General features: G+C 38.7%; 1 protein-coding gene across 1 annotated transcript in view; it reads right to left on the bottom strand.

Annotated features, from left to right (window-relative positions):
* LOC130606014 (CUB and sushi domain-containing protein 1) overlaps positions 1–19356 on the bottom strand; it is a gene marked incomplete at its 5' end in the record, with an annotated part of 426016 nt that overhangs the window by 125673 nt on the left and 280987 nt on the right. Inside the window, 4 exons of the mRNA XM_057421927.1 lie at positions 8058–8267; positions 11800–11916; positions 13928–13997; positions 18138–18256. Of these exons, the coding sequence (XP_057277910.1) occupies positions 8058–8267; positions 11800–11916; positions 13928–13997; positions 18138–18256 (516 nt within the window). The remainder of the gene's footprint in view (positions 1–8057; positions 8268–11799; positions 11917–13927; positions 13998–18137; positions 18257–19356) is intronic.

The following is a 19356-nucleotide window of genomic DNA, read 5'->3' as shown; positions in this document are numbered from 1 at the left end:
GGAAAGCTATGTGGAAAAAAGATGTCCCAGAAACACTGAAAGTCTGTGGTAACAGTAAATAATATAGCCAGGGATTAAAAACCACAAATGCATCTTAACAGCCATTAGACTGTGTTCTTCTGTGTACTAAATGATGTTATGAATCTCTGAGAGTCCATAAACACTATTTATTTATTCTGACTAGCATATATTTTTGAGTCATTATAGCTGTATGCAGAGTATCCTGAGCCTGTAATTAGCTAACTTGGCTTGTCAATCAAACTGTGGGACTATTCTTCTTCCCCTCAGACCTAGTGTGCACAGGCTGTTTACATCTCAGATACCGAGATTTGACAGATGTGACTGTCTCAAAACCTCAAGATGATTACCAGTCAAACGCAGTTTAAAAATGTTCATCTAAGTACTTCTGGTTGCTTCCTGCCTTTGCTGCTTTTCGTAAGTAGCAAAAACACAGCAGTGAGAACAAAAGCAATCCCTTCTCAATGCCTTTTTTGTTTCTTTCTTTGTTTTTAATTAAAAAGTACAATATTTATTTCAACAACAGAAAAAGTGGAATTAAAATTAATGTTGCTATTTTAAAAATCAGGCACTTCTAAAGTCCTCTCATTATCTTACAAATAAATAATAGTGTTATCTAATTAAATTTATCTTAACTGTTTCAGATAGTTCAACAGGTAACTGGTATTAATTTCCTTCTTGCCACAGGTGAAATTAAAGGTTTTTCCAACACATACAAATCCAGCAACTCAGTCTGATCAGAACCGAATACATACCATTACTTACATATTGCAATTGGAAGGCTGAAGTGATAAGAAAACATGAAAACATCAGAGCATAAAACAACAAGCAGCTGGCCAGCAACAGTACTGAGAGCTGCAGGGTTCTGCTAAGCAGACAAAGCTTTTTCCTGCATTCAGAAATACCTAGGTGATTTAGGTTATATATTCAAATGCTGTGTTATAAGAATTCACAGGATAATGCTTTAGAATCAGCACTAGCTGCTTGGAAGCATGGGAAGCAAATACTTCCCTTTTCTCAATGCGCATACACTTTTCTTCCTCCCAAGAATAATGTGCCCAGAGTACAATCCCAGCCTATATTAAGCTTCAATCTTGTAAGTACTTTTCGGCCTTCAGCAAGTCAGTAGAAAAACTGAGAAAAAGCTTTATTAATTCTATCATTCACTATACAATATTCATATTGTTTGCTTTCCCCTGAGATGAGGAGGTATCAAAAAGCCTTATCCTTCATAAAATGCTAAGATCCCTAGAAAACTTAATTTTTTATGCTATGGAAGTTTGTTTGAATAAGCATACCTATTAACAATCTCCCTTTAGCTTTAGGCTGGTATTTTTATAAGAAGGCATCTACCTTGCAAAGAAAGTGTGCTACGTTAATGCCACGACTTGCATTCTAGCGAGTATCGGAAAAAGCAGTCCTTGAATTGAACCAAGTTTAGCACCATTCAGTAAAAGGACAAATTTAATCTTAAATCCATTTTAATGTAAATTTAATGGATTAAGCCATGCAGTTGTGTGGGCACTTCCCAATACAGAATCATACAATAGTTAGGGCTGGAAAGGACCTTAAGATCATCCAGTTCTAACTCTCCTGTCATGGGCAGGGAAACCTCACACTAAACCATATCACCCAAGGCTCTGTCCAACCTGGCCTTGAACACTGCCAGGGATGGTGCATTCACAGCTTCCCTGGTCAAACCATTTCAGTGCCTCACCACCCTTATATCCAACCTAAACTTCCCCTATTTAAGTTTTAACCCGTTAACCCTTGTCCTATCACCACAGTCCCTAATGAAGAGTCCCTCTCCAGCATCCTTATAAGCCCCTTTCAGATACTGGAAGACTGCTAGGAGGTCTCCATGCAGCCTGCTCTTCTCCAGGATGAACAGCCCCAACTTTCTCAGCCTGTCTTCATACGGGAGGTGCTCCAGTCCCATGGTCATCCTCGTGGACCTCCTCTGGACTTGGTCCAATAGTTCCATGTCCTTTATGTTGAGGACACCAGAACTGCACACAATACTCCAAGTGAGGTCTCACAGGGCAGAGTAGAGGGGCAGGATCACCTCCTGGTCACGCTCCTTTTGATGCAGACCAGGATATGGTTGGCTTTCTGGGCTGTGAGCGCACACTGCGAGTTCATGTTAAGTTTCTCATCAATCAACACCCGTAAGTCCTCTGCAGGGCTACTTTGAATCTCTTCTTTGCCCAACCTATAGTTGTGCCTGGGATTGCTTCGATCCAGGTGCAGAACCTTGCACTTGGTGTGGTCAAACTTCATAAGGCTGGCATCAGTCCAATGCATAAGCGTGTCAAGGTCCCTCTGGATGGCATTCCTTCCCTCCAGCATATCTACTGAACCACACAGCTTGGTGTCATTGGCAAACTTGCTGAGGGAGCACTCAATCCCACTGTTCATGACACCGACAAAGATGTTGAACAAGACTGGTCCCAACACATTGTCCTAGTCTGTCTTTTATTCGCAAAGTACCTATAGAATCCCTTCCTGTTATCTTTCACATCCTTAGCCAAGTTTAATTTTAACTGGGCCTTAGATTTCCTAATTTGGTCCCTAGCTTGCCAGACAACATTCATGTATTTTTCCCAGGCCTCCTGTCCTTGCTTCTACCTTTTATAAGCCTCCTTTTCCATTTGAATTTTTCTCAGTAGCTCCTTCTCCATCCAAGGAGGTCTCCTGGCCCTCCTGCTGCACTTCCTTTTAGTTGGGATGCAACACTCCTGAGCTTGTAGCAGGTGATATGCAACACATTCATTAAGAAACTAGAATGGGTTTGGTGATTGTGAGTGCAACTATGGACTCTTTTTGCCTACTCAACTTTTCTCAGATAGTCTTTTCGTCAATTCTCCAGGATAAAGGGGAGGACCTAAAAAGAGCTAGGAGGATTAGTCAGGTTAATAAATGGTTAAAAGGGTCATAGTCAGGGGTTTGGGTGTCTTGAACATGGGACCCAAGTTTGTAGGTCAGGTCTAGTGGGGGCTGGTGGAGCTGGTCTGGTAAAGAAGGGAAAGAACAGTTTTGGTAGGAGGCTTGCCAGACTGGTCAAGGAGGCTTTAAACTAGATATTTTGGGGGAGGGGGCATCATTCCATCCCAACACACCCAGTCAGTTGCCAGCACCTATAATAAATGCTCGGAGCAATGTAGAGATATCCTCGCCACTCCAGCCAACGAGCTGGCTTCATTTGGAGCTCACCTCAGATGCCTCTATACAAATGCCTGTAGCATGGGGAACAAACAAGAGGAATTAGAGATGTGTGCACGACTACGGGGGTATGACATAATAGGCATTGCAGAAACATGGTGGGATGGCTCCTATGACTGGAGTGTTGGAATGGAAGGTTACAGGCTCTTTAGAAAAGACAGGGCAGCAGGCAGGGAGAGGGAGTTGCTATTTATGTTAGGGATAGGCTGGAGTGTGTGGTGGTCTGTCTAGGGACAGGTGATCAGTTAACAGAGAGTTTGTGGGTCAGGGTTAAAGGGAAAACAGCTATGGGAGACATTACTGTGGGGATCTGTTACAGACTGCTTGTTCAAGGAGAACCTGCAGATGAAGCACTCTATAGACAGATAGGAAAAGCCTCACGCTCGCAGGCCCTTGTTCTCATGGGTGACTTCAACCACCCTGACATCTGTTGGAAGGACCGTACACACCGGCACAAGCAATCCAGGAGGTTCCTTGATTGTGTGGAAGACAACTTCCTTCTGCAAGGAATAGAGGAGCCGACAAGGAGAGGTGCCATGCTTGACCTCATGCTCACCAACAGGGAAGGGCTCATTGGAAATGTGACGCTCCAGGGCAGCCTTGGATGCAGTGATCATGAGATGGTTGAATTTTCGATCCTCAGGACAGTGAGAAGAGCGTGCAGCAAGTTCACTGCCCTGGACTTCAAAAGAGCAGACTCTGACCTCTTCAGGAACCTGCTTAGTAAGGTTCCATGGGATATAGCCCTAGAGGGAGCGGGGTCCAAGACTGTGGGTTGATATTCAAGGACCACCTGCTACAAGCTCAGGGGTGTTGCATCCCAACTAGAAGGAAGTGCAGCAGGAGGGCCAGGAGACCTCCATGGATGGGAGATGCTGAGGAAATTTCAAATGAAAAAAAGAGGCTTATAAAAAGTGGAAGCAAGGACAGGCAGCCTGGGAAGAGTACAGGGATGTTGTCTGTCAAGCTAGGGACCAGGTTAGGAAATCTAAGGCCCAGTTAAAATTAAACTTGGCTAGGGATGTTAAGGATAACAGGAAGGGATTCTACAGGTACATAGCAAATAGAAAACAGACAAGGGAGAACATAGCCCCCCTCAGGAAGCTCTTGGGCGAACTAGCTACACAGGATTTGGAGAGGGCTGAGGTTCTGAATGACTTCTTTGCCTCAGTCTTCACTGGCAAAGGCTGCACTGGCTCTGACCGCACCACCCAAGTCTTGGAAGGCAGACGCAGGGACTGTGAGAATGAAGACCTTGGACCCACTGTAGGAGAGAAACTGGTTCGAGACCATCTTAAAAATCTGAACGTGCACAAGTCCATGTGTCCTGATGAAATCCATCTGCAGGTCCTGAAGGAGCTGAAGTTGCTAAGCTGTTGGCCATCATATTTGAAAAATCATCGCAGTCAGGTGAAGTTCCCGATGACTGGAAAAAGGGAAATATAACCCCCATTTTCAAGAAGGGGAAAATGGATGACCCGGGGAACTACAGACCAGTCGGTCTCATCTCTGTGCCTGGTGAAATCTTGGAGCAGATTCTCCTGGAAGGCATGCTGAGGCACATGAAAAACAACAAGGTGCTTGGTAACAGCCAGCATGGCTTCACTAAGGGGAAATCCTGACTGACCGATTTGGTGGCCTTCTATGATGGGGCTACAGAACTGATGGACAGGGGTAGAGCAGCTGATGTTATCTACCTGGACTTGTGTAAAGCGTTCGACACTGTCCCACATGACACCCTTGTCTCTAAATTGGAGAGGCATCAATTTGATGGAAGGACCATTCCGTCGATAAAGAACTGGGTGGATGGCTTCATGCAAAGAGTTGTGGTCAATGGCTCAATGTCCAGCTGGAGACCAGTAACGAGTGGTGTCCCGCAGGGATCGGTGTTGGGACTGGTCTTGTTCAACATCTTTGTCGCTGACATGGACAGTGGGATTGAGTGCACCCTCAGCAATTTTGCCGATGACACCAAGCTGTGTGGTCCAGTTGATATGATGGAGGGAAGGAATGCCACCCAGAGGGACCTTGACACTCTTGTGAAGTGGGTTGATGCCAACCTCATGAAGTTTAACTAAAAAGGACATGGAACTGTTGGACCAAGTCCAGAGAAGGGCCACGAGGATGATCAGGGGACTGGAGCACCTCCCATATGAAGATAGGTTGAGAAAGGTGGGACTGTTCAGCCTGGAGAAGAGAAGGCTGCGTGGAGACCTCCTAGCAGCCTTCCAGTATCTGAAGGGGGCCTATAGGGATGCTGGGGAGGGACTCTTCATTAGGGACTGCAGTGATAGGACAAATGGGTTAAAACTTAAACTGGGGAAGTTTAGGTTGGATATAAGGAGGAAATTCTTTCCTGTTAGGGTGGTGAGGCACTGGAATAGGTTGCCCAGGGAGGCTGTGAATGCTCCATCCCTATCAGTGCTCAAGACCAGGTTCGACAAATCCTTGGGTGATATGATTTAGCGTAAGGTGTCCCTGCCCATGGCAGGGGGTTGGAACTAGATGATCTTAAGGTCCTTTCCAACCCTAACTATTCTATGATTCTATGATTCTATGACTGGGTTTTTTTGGTGTAGCAACTGTTAGGTTTACCTGGCCAGGAGCATGGATGTATTCAGTAACTTGCTTTGTCAGCAAGTGAATAAACAAAGGCTGTTTAGGGTCTTTTTAATGTATATTGCCATATATCTACTGTCCTGGGTTCAGCAGTAGCAGTCATGTTTTTCCTTTGTGGTAGCTGGTGCAGTGCTGTGTTTTGACTTCCAGCCTGGGAACAGTGTTGGGGAAGCTGATGTTTTCAGTTGTTGCTAAGTGATGTTTACCCTGACCAAGGACTTTGTGTGTGAGCCTCATGCTCTGCCAGGGAGGAGGGGAAGCCAGGAGGAAGCAGAGACAGGACACCTGACCCAAACTGACCAAAGAGCTATTCCATACCACACCACGTCATGCCCAGGATGTAACTGGGAGTTAGCCGGAAGGGCTGGGAGACTGCAGGGTTGGAGGAGGTATCGGTCGGTGCTTGGTTGGGCTGAGGGGGGCAAGTTATCGGTCGGCTGGTGCTGAGGTGTTGTATTCTCTTCCCTTGTTATTTCCTTTATCATTATTATCATTGGTGGTAGCCGTAGTGATTTGTGTTATACCTTAGTTACTAAACTGTTCTTATCTCAACCTGTGGGAGTTGCATTCTTTTCGATTCTCCTCTCTGTCCCTCCGGGAGCAGGGGGAGGGCAACAAAAGGGGGGAAGTGAGCGAACGAATTACCTGACTGGGTTTAAACCACGACAATCTACATAATATGGATACAGTTTCTGTTTACCACCACCTGGGCACTACATTCGTATAAGCAGACACAAAAATGATTAAGGCTTTTCTGCATTATCTTACTTTATTTGCACTTCAAAGCCCTTGTAACAAAATACAGAAGTTTTATGTCAGGGTAAAATGTGATTAGGCTTTATGCATTTATGTTCCTGAGACTGCAAGATTTCAGAGAACTCGGATATGTCTGAACTTACCTTGTCCTGAGGTGGTCTTTCTCCATTTTAACAATTGCTAGCAGGCAAGTGACTACTGTCTAACATGTTTTAGGTTATGCTCTGCAACTACAATGCATGCTAAAGGCCTGTCAAGCCCTGGAAGTCACTGCTTAACTGTCAATAGTCTTTTATAGTAACTGAAGCTGGGGAAAACAACTTGGAAAGTTTGGCTGGGAACCAGCAAGAAAGAAGATGATTGTTGTAAGAAAAATGCAAAACTAAGTAACTGAAGTGGAACTCAAGACTGAAAAGGAAAAAATACCTATTATGAACATCATATGTTCCCCAGCAAAGAGCCTGTGATGCTGATGGTTGCCTCTCCAGTTCTACATGAAAAAAACAGAAGCTGGTGATGTTAGGCTCCATAGGAGCACCAGGAAGGTGATCAAAATACAAAAAAAATGAGGTAGACTGGAGGAAGGTAACAATTTCAACTACATCGCTTATGATTTTCTTCTGTGTTAACTGACTTGGACAACTTTACTGACTAAAAAGAAATTCTCAGCTTTCGATATACGATATGCTTCCTTTTCCCCACAGAAGATTTTGCATGTGACACCCATGCCAACTTCTCATACTTTATCTCCCTCTCACATTTGTATCACATGAATAGCAGTTAGGCAAGACACAGTGTGTATTAAAATGAGTTGTGACAAGGTATATTCCAATTGGGTAGCCAACAAGCCAAACCGCATTAGTATCTATGGAGTAATGCCGTACCTTTCCTCTCAATAGGGCACCATTTCAGGACTCTCTCATCCATGTTACTAATATTGCTTTCTCATATATTTCTAGGAACTGCGAAATTTGACAGAAATTTGCCAATGCTTTCAAAATTGTATAACAGAAGTATATCAAGAAGTATGACAGTCAGACATCACAACAGCCTAAGTCCTGTCATCCAAGCAAATTAGGCTAAGATTGATTTGACATATGACTTACCAAAAGGCAAACAAAATTTCTAACAGAGAACAAAGGAGAAGAAAAAATAAACAAGATGGTGAATATTAGCAGTATAGTCCAGTAACAGTACACCTTAATGGGATAGAAAGGGCTATCAACTTTGCGATATTTGGCAAAGGACATCACTTTAGCCTCAGGTTTTTATGTCAGTAAAATACAGACTCCGATTCAACACAATTTCAGTTGAAAAAAAGGTTCAACACATGGATTAACAGATTTTAAAATGCTATTTCCTGTATGTGCAGTATTTTTAAAAATTAAACTTTTTTATTTTTCCTATTTAACCACAAAGTTCATGTGATGGTTCCTACTTACCTTGGTATGTCAGCTTAAATCCTTGCCTGTTTTCTGAGTGGTCACTGTAAAAATGGACAAGTGTTTCATGAGTAGTACTAAGCAACGGTGATGGAAGTTCCATTCCACTAAACTGTCCAATCATAGAGCTGGTATGGTAAGGTCCATTCTGAATTTCAAGGAAATCATGATTTGCTTCGGTAGAGAAATTCAGAAATTGAATGTGCGCACCTGCAGCATTGAGAAAGAAAGAAAAAATCAGATCCTTTAAGGTCCCTTCCAACACAAACCAGTCTTTGATTCTATGCTGCTTAAAGCGAGAGCATGCAAATTAAAAAAAAAAAAATAAGCTATAGGCACTATAGTTATACTTTAGTCACCATTCAAAGTGGAATGCTTAAATTAATAAAATAGCCACCAAATATTGCAAGAGTTGGAGCTTCTAATTTTTTGGTACCTAATAAATATCACAACCACCCTTGAAGGGACCAATTAAAGGAAGTCATAAAGTCAACAAACAGATAGTTATCAGGTTTGTAAGCCAGCCAACAGAAACACTCAAGGGAGGCGCACATCACAAATCCTGCTGTGCCATGGCATGGTCAGGACTCAAGAGAACTACTGCAGCTGAGCCAGGTCTCTTACAGAAGCTCAGGATCAGCGTCACTGACTGATCACTAACAGAGTGACCTTTCAAAGGCAGAAGTTCACATACCTAACTTAAACAGGGGAAGTTTAGATCTGATGTAAGGAGGAAGTTCTTTACTGTAAGGGTGGTGGGCACTGGAATGGGTTGTGCCCAGGGAAGTTGTGAATGCTCCAACCCTGGCAGTGCTCAAGGCCAGGTTGGACAGAGACTTGGGTGACATGGTTTAGCGTGAAGTGTCCCTGCCTATGGCAGGGGGGTTGGAACTAGATGATCTTAAGGTCCTTTCCAACCCTAACTATTCTATGATTCTATGATTCTATTTATTCTACCTTGTTTTTCCTGACACATCACCCATATTTGCCTCCTCTTCCCTCCAGCTTGGACCACTGTGTCTTTAAAGCCATTCTACTCTGTATGCAGTTCTGTAAAATGAACTGAACTCCAGGCTGGTGACAGGTATTTTACTCAGGATCATTGACCACAAACCCTCTCTGGAAGTCAGGCAGCTGAACTAGGCCATTCTCACAAAATGAAAGGGAGAGAGACGACTCCCAAAATGTTGAACAGTTGGAATTGTAAACCTAATCCCATGAGAAGAGCTGTTTTTAAGTTCTGGAACTACTTCAGTGGACTAAGGACTTGGAATTCAGGCTTCTCAAACTATATGTACATATAATATCAAAAGAGGGATAGGGGGTGGACCCCTGGTTTGAAAGCCAAGAAGTACCAAGTAACTTTCAACTGCACTGCTTGGGCCTAACTTCACTCTGCTAGACTATGAAGAATTAGCTGGAACGGAATAAAACAGAAATACTGAATGAGGTAACAAAGCAATGTAAAATATTCAACGAATTAACTCTCTGCTTTAAATTCTTATTTAGCAGTAGAATGAATTTGTCATTCCAGAAGAGTACTTTATAGATTAATCATCAGGGCAAGTCATTAACTCAGTACTGCTCTACAGCTTATTTCTTTGCCTCTGTGGTTTGATATTCCTTGTGTATAAGGGACTTCATGGTTTTTGTTTGTTGTTTTTTTTTTTGCTTTTTTTGTTTTATTTTAGTTTTTTGTTTTTTTTTCCTTTACAGGAGGAACTAAAAAAGTTACCAAATAAAGTAGTTGTTACAGAGCACTCATAACAATAGCGGATAGACTCTAGTTACTTCTCTGACCTATGCAGAGTGCAAGATATAAAAACAAGTATTTCAGATGCTGAATAAGAAAAATTATTCCAATGCTATAAATAAGTGAGGCACACATAGAACATATTGAAGTCTCCGTAACAGCCATCTCTTGCATGATGTTATCATCTTGTATGATGTATACAGTTAGTCTGACTTGAGTGAAGTCGCTCATTTTACAATGCTCTCAGGACTTAAGATGAAGTAGGAGACCAAGCAGCTTGGAAACATCTTGACTTCAGTATCAGCATTTAGTGATCCTCACCAGTATCAGCATTTAGTGAGTATGCTGGATATAAACAGCATAGAAATTCTAAAGAATTAAGCAGCCATTTGATATAATACTTAAGTTACTAAAGTGACAAGCCGATCATTGTAAATGACATATTTACATAGACCCCAAATAGGTGTTTAGGTATTTAAGCAATATTAGTCTACTGTTCTGAAATAGTCTCTGCTGAGCGCAGAGTATCTTTAAAATTGAATCATCCATATTTAATTACTGAGAAGGAATTTATACAACTAGTTGTAAATATTCAGCATAGAAAAAAATTGCATTTTGAAAGTAAAAACTAGATTTATCAGTTACTTAGAAAAATGTAAATGTCTAAAATAACCACATTTTAAACACAAACATAAACATGTATTTTTCCTAAAGGTTTTTAAAAGACATTAATTTCAATTAGAAGACTATCCTAGGTTCATCAGTAGCAGTAATTTTTCTCAGTCTTAGTAGCTGGTGCAGTGCTGTGGTTTTGATTTTCAGTCTGGGAACAACACTGATAACACCAGTGTTTTTAGTTGACCAAGGACTTTCTGAGTCTCATGCTCTGCCAGGGAGGAGGGGAAGCCGGGAGGAAGCAGAAACAGGACACCTGACCAAAACTAGCCAAAGGGTATTCCATGCCACAGGACACCATGCCCACTATATAAAGTGGGTGCAGTTACCCAGAAGGGCTAGATCACTGCTGGGTTGGGCTGGGTATCTGTCGGCAGGTGGTGAACGGTCGTATTCTCTTCCCTTGTTGATTCCCTCATCATTATTATTATTGGTGGTAGCAGTAGTGATTTGTGTTATACCTTAGTTACTAAACTGCTCTTATCTCAACCTGATTCTCCTTCCCATCCCTCCGGGAGAGAGGGTAGGAAGCCGGGGGGTGGGGAGTGAGCGAGTGTTCTCATTGCCGGCTGGGGTTAAACCACCACATGAATGCAAATGGAAAGCATGGAAAAGAAATTCATTTACAGAGATGGGTACAGTGAATTTCATAATGACGTTTTAAAATTGTTTTTCTTATTTGGCTATTAGCATTGAATTCACGGTACAGGGCATACTGTTTCACAGCAAGAAAACTTATTCCTTTCTTATTTCCAATAATGATAGAAGGCTGTGTTTTATACTTGCACTAATAGATCCTTTGTCATCCATGACTACCTTATCAACCTAATTCCTATTTATTTGTAAAGGTATTTTCTGTATGACAATATTTTTAATGCAAACCTAGAAAGCTTCTAAGTTGGAAAATGTTACCTGGGACTTGAAATACACTTTTAGAATGATTTTAACCAAATTCATAGCGCTAGAAATAAGGTTTTGTCCATTTTCATAGAATGTAAGAAATACTATTTAAAAGTCACTTGGGGAACAATGAAAGGACATTAAACAGAAGACCAGTCACTAATTTAGAAGTTACATTATCTTCATCTGACATCTTCAAGCAGCAGATTTCATTTGCTCTGAAATAAGTTTCTGAAACTGGCTGAGTTTTACAAACAAAAAGCTGCTTTTACAAAGATGTATTCTTAAACTGGCAACCATTTTTAAATGAATTCACTGGATAAAATCTATTTCATACTGAAATTTAAAATATTCTTATATATAGTTAAATCTGGTGATTATAAATAATTGTTCCTTAAAGGAAAGATTACTTACCATATCCAATAGGCAATAAAATTTTCCATGTACAATCTAAGTTACTAGGGTAATTTCCAGGAAAACCTGGGCTCAGGATCACACCACCCATGCTTGTAAGTGTTCCACCACATTTAGCTATTAAAAATAAAAAGAAAGTCACTGTATCTTTCAATAATATTATTTCTTAATATACAATGAATTGAAAAATGGATTTTCCATTTTACCCCATGCCCCCTAAACAGTGAATTTATCACAGTCAAGACATTCCTCACGAAGAAGAAAAAAAAAAAAAAAATTTGCTTACTATCTGCATGCTTTTCTTCAGCCAGTTCATGTGTTTGGAGATTGAAAAGGCATTTGCGTCATTTAGGATGCGATAAAGCTAAATTATAAATAAGTGAAGCAACTTGTAAAGAAGTGGCTGAGTTTACACTTTCACTAGGACAATAATATAAATTAAGAGCAACATCAAGAAATCAAATTAATAACTTCTAATTTATATTTATTATTTGAGGAATCATTACATTAAAGCCCACGAGTTTTCATGCCAAGTATTACAGGGATGCATGACCTGAGATACTTTGATACTGTGCATTATGATAATTGTACCGAAAAAATTAAAATAGCCTTCTGGTCAGACCACACAAGAAATTGAATCAAGAAAGGAAGAACTGTGTTAAAAAGCTAAGACATCAGTCTTGAACTTCTCAAATATCTCTACCTCCCTCCAATCATAAATACATTACTTAGTGAAAACAACAGACTTTGGTTTGCACTTCTAGAAAAATCAACATTCCAAAGGTTGGAGGAGGGAAGAGAGGAATCATATTTTAAGGGCTTGTTTCTTTTCTTACGGGTATTTTAGCTTCCAGGATAGCAACATTTCATGAGCTAAAGAGGAAAAAAGCCCCAGGCAAACAAAAAAAAAACCCCACAAACTAAACAAAACAATCCCCCACCCCAAATAAAACAAAACAAAAACCAAAGCAACAAACAAAACAAAACAACTAAACAAAACAAAACAAAACAAAAAAAACACAAAAAGCCCCAAAGCATAGTTTTTGGACAGGAACTATACTTAATATACAAGGTAACGCATAAAATTAGCCCAAGTCTCATGCCAGCCAAATCCCAAAATACACCTTCCTGAATAAAATTTCCATTTCTAAAACTGATTTGAAGGAACTGCACTGCTTTCACATTAATCAGAAGTGACTGCTTCTGTAGAAGTTGACAAAACAATGTAATATACAGGCCCAACTTCACAAGGAATCTTTAAAACCATTTCACATTAAATTGCTTAGTATCATCCCAGTCTTTTAAACTCCTCTTAGATATGAAGCTAAAAGGCACAGCTTTTGCTGACTGAATACTGAAGTTAAAAGCATTCGCTGAAGAATGTATTTCAAAGCTGAAGTGATAAAATCTTACTATGGATCTGTGCTTCTTTCCCCTCCATTCCTACTTTTTCTTGAAATGTGCATGCAAAAGTCACCAGAAATTTAATTCTCTTAAACTTTGTTTAACAGAGAAACAATGCAACAGAGCAAGTTTATTTTCTACATAGGGAAAACTCACATCTGCTGAGTAAGTTCTTGATATGCTTAAAAAGGAAATATTTTATAGCTTTGCTTTTCACTTAGCATTGTTTAACAGCTTTCTCAGATGAAAAGAGACAGCCTTTTCTGGTTCCCTTCAGCTCTTTCATTCCATAACTCCTGAAGGTTTGGCTTCAGAGCTTGCCTCTACTACAGACAGACTGCCTGCTTCTTTGAGAAGTTTCCTAGGCTCCCTGCATGACCTGGCTTGTTCTTGAGAAGTTTCTCTAAGCTGAACATGCTACAAAAGGGATGTGTTAACTTCCTGTCCCTTCTGAAAAAGATTCAGCCTGAATCAAAGCAGAGTATTCAAGACAAGCTAAACAGTGGTAAACATCCAGGTTTCCTCCTTTCCCCACTGATAGTATTTTTTTAAATAGCATATACACTATATATAAAGAAAAAAAATAATCTGTATTTCACAGATGGAAATGGAAACTCAAGTTTTGAATTAAACAGAATTAAGTGAAAGAACAATAGGCATGACAAAGCCAGGAGTTTTTCCTGAGTGATGGTCAGAACACACTGAAAATAGCAAGTATCCGTACCAATGCAGAGAGGAGATGGATAGTTCCAGCGTCGAACTGTTCCTGGCATACAAGAAATATGAGAACGACCCTGTTCGGATAGGGCAAAATATTAGATTACAGAAACCCATTATGGGACTTTTCATGAAGGCAGAGCTACAGAGGACCTCCTGGATCATCTTATCTGAGTTTTTTATTTTATCAACCAAGTGCAATATAATTACTTTTTTGATTTTTTTAAACTCTATTTTCAAATACTTTTTCTTCTACTGGATAAATTTTTTAAACCACTCTTCCTGTGATAACTTGAAAACTTCTCGATGTTTTTGACTAAATTTTAAGGCTGGTTACAAGACAGAAGCAGCTGACTACCTGCTTTCATAATATGGTCATTCATATGGACTACATGCTCTCTATTTCAATTCCAGGGTTCTCACCCTAGTTCATTTTCAGGCTGCAATCTGGAGTGAATCAGTTATTATGCTGAGTGAGCAGTACACACAAAGAGAGGAATTTTTTTCCACATCTGCTTGCTACAGATGGTATGGATGTGGACCATATCAAGACAGTCATCCACGGTTACCAGCAGGTCTTGAACTCTCACATGGCCTCACAACATGACTCACTGCATACATGCAGCATCTAGGCAGACAGCTATAAAAGTACATATATTAGCTGTCATGTTTAATTTACTCTGCCTACCTTTAAGAAACATCACAAGAGCAAGAAAAATGACGTCTGTAACCTGCAAAGTCTATTCCCACATCCTTTAGGGTGGCTGCCCAGGACGAACTGCAAAATGCTCCCAGCTTTCCTTGTACTGATACAGTTAAAACTGATGACATCAGCACAAACAAGTTTTTTTAATCAATTCTGTCCTCAGAGGAGCTCAGGTTATGCATTCTGCTGTTGGAATGGTAAAACTGAATAAAGTGTCAGGAGTGAAAGAACCCAATACAAAGATTGAGGCATGGGACTGAGGGCAAGGTTTAGTTTCTCTTTCAGTAATTTGGATATACAAACCTGGGTATGTTATTTACCATCTCTTCTTTGTTTTTATCAAGTGTATTAAGAATCTAATATTTAGTATTGTAGTACATTTAATTAATATAATATGAAGAATTATTTAAATATTACTTGTCCATAGAAATCAAATTTTCATTAAAAAAAAAAAAAAAAAAGAAATAAACTGCAGTAAAGGAAAAACCATTTAATTAAATGACTTCCACATCATTTGGTACGTTTACAAACAAGGAATTACACATGCTACCTTGAATAAAGTTCACAGGGAGTTGTATGGAGTTGTATGGTATAAGCCACTTAAACTAATAATGTAGTTAAGCATATTTAGACAATCGGCTTCTGAAAGACAAACTGAAACATTCTCAAAAATGGCTTGGAAGGGAAAAAAAAAATAATCAGCTTTCATTAAAATTAAGAAAAAATAAATTAGTCTTTCTTCGTATTAAAATACTACAAATTTATAACAACTCAATAGAAGATTTCGTTTAAAATGAAGCCTTTTTCTTTTAATGGAAAAATGTGCAGGCACTTACTGTATCATCTTTGTTACTTGCAAAACAGATGAGATTTTGAATAATTTACTTAAAGCAATATTCCTTGATTTATTTTATTCTCTTTTCCTAGTCTTCTATGATTGCATGTTCTGATGTGAGTCGGGGGGAAGCCATAATTTAACTACCACAGTTAGGGAAAAAAGTAAAATGGACTATAAAAATCTTTTGAAAAATAAAATGAAATTATTCCTCTGGCTTCAAGCCTCATCCCAACAAGAGTACACTCTGATTTCAGTCTTTTAAAGTCCCCTCCTGAGGGGAGACACTTAATCCTACAGCTAGCAATTATCTTTCTTACGCATCTCCAGGTAGTAGTTTGAGCTCTATGACTTTTCTGGTAAGTCTCAATTATAAACTAATCCCCACCTGATTGTTATTGCTAGCTGTGAATATGTTTTCTAAAGACTGAGGGTAAATTCACAGCTAGACTGAAAAAGTTATGCTGATCTGTATTTGCTGAAAAGCAAACATACTGTGCTCACAGAACCTCATTTTCATTATTTCCTTTTTAACTTGGAGCCATTTTACTTGTCTGAGCAGTACACTATACATACATGTGTATGCACTTCCTTACAGCAGAGTTCATACAGCATAGAAATCCTCATTAATATTTTGAAAATATTTGAACTATTGAATTTGGATATTTAAGGTTTTTTGTTTTACACTTTAGACAAGATCATGAAACTAGGGGGTTTTATGTCAAATTACATGGTTAATACCAAATTTGCATATGCGTGGAAACAGAGGTAAGAAATACAGTTAAGAAACTATGCTATGAAATTCTAAGAAATTATTTCATTATAGAATCCCTTTAAGTATAAAAAGAAAAGTGCAGTTAGTCATATTCAAGGACAAAAGACAAGACCTCCATATAAATAAAAGATGTCATGTGGTTTGCAACAGTCATATACATAGAAGTTAAGAATTAACATAGTTTATATGCAGATATCTTCCTCACAAACACACAATTGTTTTACACTAATACTGTATTTATGAACTCACATTTCTGATTTTTTTTCTAAGTAAAAATAGATCCAGAATATTAAGTCAAAGATTTTTTCTTCTGAATTCAGTCCAAAACAAAGTGCCTATCAGGAATACTCTCTGGCTTGTGATTATTATTGAACTGTGATGCTTCACCTAGGCCAAAAGCATGCCAGCACTCCATTCTAACAAATTAATACCACTTAAGATCAAATTTCACCTAACTTTGCCTTGGCGATGGAAACATACAGGTATCTGTAGAATATGGCATTTCATCGTATACTTCATTTAATCCTACTTTGAAATAGAAAGAAATTGTTTAGCAGGAGAAATGGAATAGCAGAAATAAAGTTAATAAAGTCCTAAATAAAGAGGTTTTAAACCAGTAGGTATTTTCAGAATAACATTAGATTTTCCTTTGCTGGAATCAGAAAAATTTAAGTAGTTTATCTGTGAACCATCAGCTGGCTCGTAAGCAATCCTTGAACCATTAAATGACCAGCAAGTGCTGAGGATGGGTAGAGTAGGCTTTACTGTACATGAGTATTGAATCTTTTTCCAATTAGGGTAGTTGTACAATGGAATCTTTTTTGCTATGGATCTGGGATGCTTCTGACAGAGGCTGTTAATTTTCATGTTATTAAAGAGCATAGATTAGGTAAAAGACTTGACCCAATAGCTGTACTATATGACTGAAATGGTAAGCATATTGCTGTTTACCTAGAGAGATTTTTCAAGTGCAGCTGTTGCCACAGCCAGCCTAGAGATAAGATGTTCAGTCTGAATCCTGTCTGAATTTTAGGAGAATGGTAAGGAATACTGAGATCAAAGAATAAGCTTACATATGATGGTGCACTGAACTGGCAAACATCAGATAAGGACAGACTACTTTATCCTTCTCTGGAGCAAAAGTTGTGATGCTTTGCTTTCTCTGGTACAGTGGTACTTTTTTACATTGTCTTGTGTGGGACCTATTACCACCCAAAAAATTCTGAACTCCAGTGTTTTCAATATATCGCACTGGTGATGGAATATTTACAAATACAGTAGAGGAATAAATAAGGGAAGAAAAAAAGTTTTCAGATCTTAGATATACCTAGTGCTGTGACAAACACCAGCTTGATAACATGTCTACCATTGGAAACTAAATCAGTGCATGAACAGTGAGCATCCCCAGTCTGTGAACTAATTTGGATTATTTCTTTCCTTGAAAGATTTTTAAGAGTATATTTATCATGAATAAAAACTGTTTCTGAAAATAATTCTACAATTTCTGAGCAGAATAAAAAATTCAATGACATAACTGAGGTTAAAATTTCACCTAGAGGAACCAATTCCAAAAATGGGGAAATCACAGTACAGTTTCAATAAGCATAGTGTTACAACCATTTTCTAGAGAAAACATTTTAACCATGATATTTCATTGTCCATTTTGATGTTTTTTTACTGCTTGATAGCCTAAGACAACATATGCAGGCAGAGGTTTACTGAGGGCCAAATATGCTATATATTCATAGCTTTATAATATGGGACTACTCACATAGGATCTACTTAAATCATTTCTATGGACACACTACAGCCTCTTCATTAAAATAGGATTTGGGTGGCTCTATTATTTTGTTGCAAGTATTCCACAGTATATTAATCAAAGGAAAGAAAGAAAGAAATACCTGTAATGTATATCCTGGCTCACACTGAAATGACAAAACATCATTCACCATGTATCTATCTCCTGATTTGATCCCATTGCTAGGAATTACTGGTTCAGGACAGGCAGCAAGGCCTACAGCTGAGGAAAGTAAACACAAGAAAACAGGTAAGTTGACAACAGCTCTTCATTGTTATTTCCTGCTGTAAAAAATCTATCCACAGCATTTTTTTATTTTTTTTTAAAACAGAACATTAATTAAAAATGTATTCCAGAATAAAACTGAAATTTTGTTTAAAACAGAATGTTTCAGAACTGCCCTGCAGAATACAAATGGCATGACTGAAGTACAAAGATTATATACTGTGACTGTACCAATTACTATGTCATTTTGCTATTACATACAATGCCGTTTTATTGTCTTCAGCCGGTATGGTAATATGGTAATTCTAGAGAAAGATTCAATGATACACTTTATGTATATTGTCTCTTTTCAACAACAGACAAACAGAAATACTGAGGTTAGGTGGTACAGCCTTTTGGAACAGTAGCTAAAGGCTAAGGGTATTACTTAGTTTAGACAACTCCATCAACTATAAAGAATTTCAGGCATGTTAAATTTAGTATTCTTAACCCAAAACTAAATCATTGCATAGGTATGACAGGACAGTCTGCTCTTAAATATCTTTAACCCAGGTGTCAGCTAACAGATTAGTTTTACAACTCTCCAGGATTAACAATTTCAAATGTGGTTTTCTGAATTTGGCAACCTCAAGTATCAGCTTCTGCTTTTCATTGAGTCCATAGAACGTTTCTATTTTTTCTTGACTGCGTACCTAAAGAGTTTGGTAGTTAGTGCAACTGAAAATTAAACATCAACTCTGCTATCTAAGATAAAATGCTCCAAATGAACAAGACATTTGAGACACTGCAGATTAGAACAAATAATTCCGTGCTTTTAAGATTTTCTTTGCCAACAGCAGAATTTGTTGGTTTACAGTTTGAAAACAGAATCTCATTCCTCTTATAATATTAAAATCTTCATTTAAAGTAAAAATCTTAATTGTGAAGTCATCTATTAATTAAAGTTACTACTGAAACATAAATATGTAACTCCTTTATTTTAGTAAAATATGATGTATAGAATGGAATATATAATGGAAATTATTTTCACAATTTGTGAGAACAGGTCTTCAGAACTTACTAGCCCAAAATTCTGTAAAAATCAGACAAAAATAATG

The sequence above is a fragment of the Pezoporus wallicus genome, unplaced genomic scaffold (assembly GCF_028554395.1).
Source record: "Pezoporus wallicus isolate ANWC-B61680 ecotype Strahan unplaced genomic scaffold, APGP_CSIRO_Pwel_v1 contig_6672, whole genome shotgun sequence".
NCBI classification, from domain to species: domain Eukaryota; kingdom Metazoa; phylum Chordata; class Aves; order Psittaciformes; family Psittacidae; genus Pezoporus; species Pezoporus wallicus.
This window is presented reverse-complemented; position numbering and strand designations above follow the sequence as displayed.